This window comes from Sinocyclocheilus rhinocerous, unplaced genomic scaffold (genome assembly GCF_001515625.1).
Source record: "Sinocyclocheilus rhinocerous isolate Xijiao unplaced genomic scaffold, SAMN03320098_v1.1 scaffold411, whole genome shotgun sequence".
In the NCBI taxonomy this organism is placed as follows: domain Eukaryota; kingdom Metazoa; phylum Chordata; class Actinopteri; order Cypriniformes; family Cyprinidae; genus Sinocyclocheilus; species Sinocyclocheilus rhinocerous.
Genome location: NW_015640493.1, coordinates 2,203,314 through 2,208,716, shown reverse-complemented (window position 1 = coordinate 2,208,716; position 5,403 = coordinate 2,203,314). Strand labels below are relative to the sequence as shown.

General features: G+C 35.8%; 1 protein-coding gene across 1 annotated transcript in view; it reads right to left on the bottom strand.

The window, feature by feature from the left end:
* Positions 1-5,403, bottom strand: part of LOC107753275 (cadherin-12-like) — a 148,043-nt gene that overhangs the window by 40,527 nt on the left and 102,113 nt on the right. The window contains exon 6 of the mRNA XM_016569405.1: positions 4,116-4,303. Coding sequence (XP_016424891.1) covers positions 4,116-4,303 — 188 coding nt within the window. The remainder of the gene's footprint in view (positions 1-4,115; positions 4,304-5,403) is intronic.

The window sequence follows — 5,403 nt, the reverse complement described above, 5'->3', positions numbered from 1 at the left end:
GGCGTGTTAGAATGAGCCGTTTTAGGGGGGCGTGGCAGAGTCTTAACTTTGATAAAGAATATCTCTTTGGTTTTGAGACTTTAGTCTTTGCAACTTCAGGGATCTTATCTATGCATAATCAGCTTGTAACACTCCAAAGAGAAAGGAAAACTTGAAATCGCATCATATGACCCCTTTAAAATCATGTATATATCAGCTGTCGTTGAGCATTATGATGACATATTCAATTTCAGTCTTCTGATTAATCAAGTGTGCATAGTTCCCTTTCAGTCAGTCACGTTCGACGTTACGTCAGTCGTGACTGACGAATTGGGATCTCGCCCGAGAGCCCAATCACCTTCGAGTGTAAACTAAACAAGCCAATGACAGTTGGCGTACCCGCGCTGCGGGGCGGGGTGCGCGTGATGAAACACGCACGCCAACTGTCATTTGGTTGTTTAGTTTACACTCGAAGGTGATTGGGCTCGCGGGCGAGATCCCAATTCGTCAGTCACGACTGACGTAACGTCTCCGTTCCCTCCTTCAGGGAACGAGGGTTACACAAGTAACCGAGACGTTCCATTTGTCTTTGTATGTGACTATGGCATATTATGTGTGGAACTGCAGGAGATGTTCACAGGCAATAGCTCAATATAGACCTGACACTTATATTCCGTCTGTTTTGATGGCATCACTTGATGCTTGCCTATTGTTTTATGACATACTTTCTTAGCTCTGCCTCCATATCCCCTGTGATTTAAAAAAAAAAAAAAATGTATGCAACGTGTTGACAAAGAACATTTCAAATCACAACGAAAGCATTTATAGCTTCAGCGATTTAATACGAGAAGTGTTTGTGACTTTGAGTGTGCATGTGTCAGATTTTATGGGAACTCTTGGAAATGGTGCAGCTCTCTATTCCTGGGGGTAACTTTTAGTCATCTCTGCTTTCTGGAAAATAAGACAGGCAGCTATAATGAAATCATGGTGCTGTTTTATATTGCAGTGTTTTTTTTTGTTGTTGTGTATATACAATTATTAGATTCCTTTATGCAATGTTGCATCCAAACTGATGGGTCAACAAGAGATTTTAACAGAGTCTGACAGTACATCCGCTTGAAATAACATAATGATTTCAGTCTAGCTCCAAGTGCATCTTGAATAGCATAAGTCAAAATATACTTGCTTCCTCTAACTCTGCCTGGATTTTTACAGGTTGATTGAGATGCTCAAATAAACACATTAATATTTTAATATAGTGTTACAGAGCCTAATAGTTTTATAGTTTTTCCAGGAAAAAGTTTATTATTTTATTGTTTCATTTTACTACTTACACACTATTGTTCAAAATTGTGTGGTCAGAAATAAATGAATACTTTAAATGTACAAGGACACATTAATTTGAGTAAAAGTAAAAACATTTATATTGTTACAAAAGATTTATATTTCAAATAAATGTTGTTCTTTTGATCTTTATATTCATCAAAAAAAAAAAAATCCTGAAAAAAAAACATCACAAACATTTCCACAAAAATATTAAGCAGCAAAACAACATTGATAATAATATCAATAATAAGTGAATACCAAATCAGCATATTAGAATGATTTCTGAAGAATCATGTGACTAAAAATTGGAGTAATGTCTGTTGAAAATAAGAGACTTCCTTTAAAACATTTAAAAATATTTAATATATATAAACACACACACACACACACACACACACACACACACACAGGGTTAAACTGTTGCTTTTTTGTACACAGCTTCAAAACCAGGTAAAACATTGCACTTAGTCAACCACTGTGAGGATGTCCTTTATTCCACAGAAAAAAATAACTTAAGAGATTCAATCCTGAAAATAAGCTCTGCTGTCACTCCTGAAACATAGCAGTGTGTACGTGATAGATAATATCTGTATTGTGGAGAGGACATTTTAATAACACATCCCTGGCTGTGTTATTGTCATGCATGCTGTGTGCATTTAGAGGGAAACATATGGACACAGTTAGCGCTCCCCACCTGCATATATCTCCACTAACACTCACAGAGATCAGCGCAGTGCGGTTTCACCAGCACCAGCACCAGCACACTGTCCCGGGAAACACTGCAGTTGTTTTTATTGACAAACCTGTTCTCATTCAGTAGGCGAAGACCCGGCTGAGATAATATAAAGAGATGTGTGCCATGCTAATAAGTCCTGTCACGCTGCCAGTATTTAAGTACTGGGCTCAATTCAAATCCAAGAAAGTCACCTTGCATACTCTCCAGAATAGCTGAGCTTTCTAGTTTACCTTTGGGGGAGTTCTTAATTTCAGACACAATTACCCCAAAGAGCTCTTAACTGCAATGTTTGAGTGATGTTTTGATAATGTGGTCGCGGTTGAATGAATGATGGGATCTCCGGTTGAGTCATGACACAGTGTAAAAGCACTGTGGCAACTTGGATAGACTCTAGAGGGAGGCCGATTTACATGTATGCTAACTTAAACACAATGTCATTTCTCAGGTTTTTGCATTTAAAAGTCAAGCTTGTGTGTGTTTCTGTTCTGTAGTGTGAGTCTAAGGCAGCATGTAGAACCGTACTTTTGAAAACTTGTGAAAACTGGCTTAATTAATATTTTCACACATTTTTGCGTAATTTAATTGGAAATTTCATAAGAGATAATTACCTTGATTTTTTCTTTGTTTTCTTCACAGATAACACGACTCATGCAGTGTTTCATTTCAAGCACACTTAGACTGACACTTTTGATAGTTTTGTAATCAAGTACACTAACTATTGATTAAACTTAATTAACTGAGAGACGATTGTAATTACTGTAAAAGTTGGTGTAAATAATATTCTTACCATAAATACTTAAATGATTTGATAATTTTACTCTTTGTTTTGATGATCAAAGTTGATCAAATCAGTGGGTTTGTTGCATTTTCATATTTTCATATTGACACTCTGTGTCTGCACCAAGGGTAAAGCAAAGTAGCAGTGAAAAAAAAAAAATGACAACATGATAAGAAGCGTGACGTAATGCATTTTTAATGTGATGTTCATATAATAATAGATGTTTAAGGACTATGGCAACTGGGATACTTTGGTCTAGAGGGAGGCCATTTGTGAACTTACACAAATGTGTGTTTCTGTTCTGTAGTGTGAGTTGAAAACTTGTGAAAGCTGATTTAATTAATATTTTAACACATTTTTCCACACTTTGACAAAATTACAGCTTGATTGGAAATTCCACAAGAGATAATTACTTTGATTTTTCTTTGTTTTCTTTACACATAAGACGACTCAAACAGCATTTCATCTCAAGCACATTTAGACTGACACTTTTGACATTTTTGTAACCAAGTACACCAACTATTGATTCAAATTTTTTATTTTCTTACCTTACATACTCAAATTAGTTGTTTGAATTGTGATCATTTTACTCTTATGATGCATTTATATATTTTAAGATTGAAAGTATGTCTGTAATCAGGGTAAAGTAAAAGTAGACGTATGGCAAAAATAAGTGAAGGCATGATAAAATGTTGCATTTTTTAATTATAAAACTTCATTAACTGAGGGACAATTGTGATTCGAGTAAAAATGTATATGAATAATATTCTCCCCATGAATATTCAAATGTGTTTTGATCATTTTACTCTTCGTTTTGATGACTGAAATGTAACAATTAGTAGTTTTATGATGCATTTTCATATTTTAAGTCTGTCTGTGACAACTGTAAAGCAAATATAGCAGTAGCAAAAATAAATCATGAAGGCATGATAAAATGTTGCATCTTTAATGATAAAACTTCATTAACTGAGGGAAAATTGCAATTTGTGTAAACAAAGTATTTAAATAGTTTTCACACAATAAATACTCAAATGGTTTAGAATCACTTTGCTCTTTGTTTTGGTGATCAAAGTTTTTAAAAAGCATCATAAAACTATTGATTGTTACATTTTCATCTGAAGTCCATATCAGCGAGTCTGCGACAAGGGTAAAGCAAAAGTAGTGGCAAAAATAAATGAAGGCTTGATAAAATGTTGAATTTTTAAGCTCTAATGTGACCTTCATATAATAATAAAAATCAACTGCTGAGTCTTTAACCTGTGTATATTTGCTGTTAGTACATAAATGAGGCTTTACCTTTTTGAGCATGATGATTCCCTCCTGATTGTGCTCGTTGGTGGTGATATCAAACATGGCTCCTCCATCTCCAGGGACGATGTTGTATTCCACCTCTGCGTTCTTTCCAATGTCCAGATCATGAGCTTTGATTCGGCCAACCGCTGACCCAACTGCTGATGACTCTGGTACACGCAGGTGGAAGATGCCTGTAGAATCAATGAGATTTTTGAAGTTACACCGGCAAGCAAGCAGCACTGCGCGACACGAAAAAATACTATAGAACCCATTATAATCAGTGATGCTGTCTACATTGGAGGCGGCACGGCGCGACACGACACATCCCCGACAGTAAACTGCTGCCTCGTTCTATCTATGACGTACTGACACAAAATTCAAATGATTTGCAACGGTCGCTTTATCGGACTTTAGCTGTTGCGGCACGGCCAACTGTCGCATCCGGTGTAGACACAGCGTTAGTTTCTTCATCGGAATGGATTTGAAGAAATGTAGCATTACATCACTTGCTCACCAATGGATCCTCTGCAGTGAATGAGTGCTGTCAGAATGAAAGCATCTGATAAAAACATCACAATAATTCACAAGTAATCCACACTACTCCAGTATATCAATTCGCATCTTAGTGTTTGCAATAAACCAATCTATAGAGGTGTTTTAACTTTAAACTATTGCTTCCATAGTCCATAATCCACTTCCTCCAGTAAAAAAGTCAATCCCGTTGCCTCTCACATCAAAATTCACTGACATATTTGTTTAGAACTGTTTTGCTTGCACATTACTGTGGTGTTTTTTAGGGCTGTCAAAATGGCTGAAAAACTAAATTCGAATTTTGTACTTAAATATGATCCAAATTCGAATTATATTCAAATTTAAAATGCATAATTTCAGTTATGGTGAAGAAAAGCTTTTGGCTTCTCTCATGAGTCCACAAGATGGCGCATCGAGCAAAATGTTACTAATGCACGTTTATTCAAAGCATAACATGACTGTCTGTGAAAAAAGTGCATAATGTTTAAAATAATGTTTATAAATCATTTAAAATTAAGTTGCTTAAACAACTATAAACAAAATAGCACCATGTATGCATTCATAGTTTAATACAAAGAGTATATTTTTCATTTAAAAACACGAGTTGCAGTGGGATGGGGGAAAAAACCCCGCCATAAAGTCTCGAAATATGTTTTTTCAAAGTTGAACTTGCATTAATTTTACATGGCTTTCTAAACATGTAGCTCTTTTGTGCATGACACGAGTGCGACGGTGATAGATGTCCCTCTAGAAAATGTGC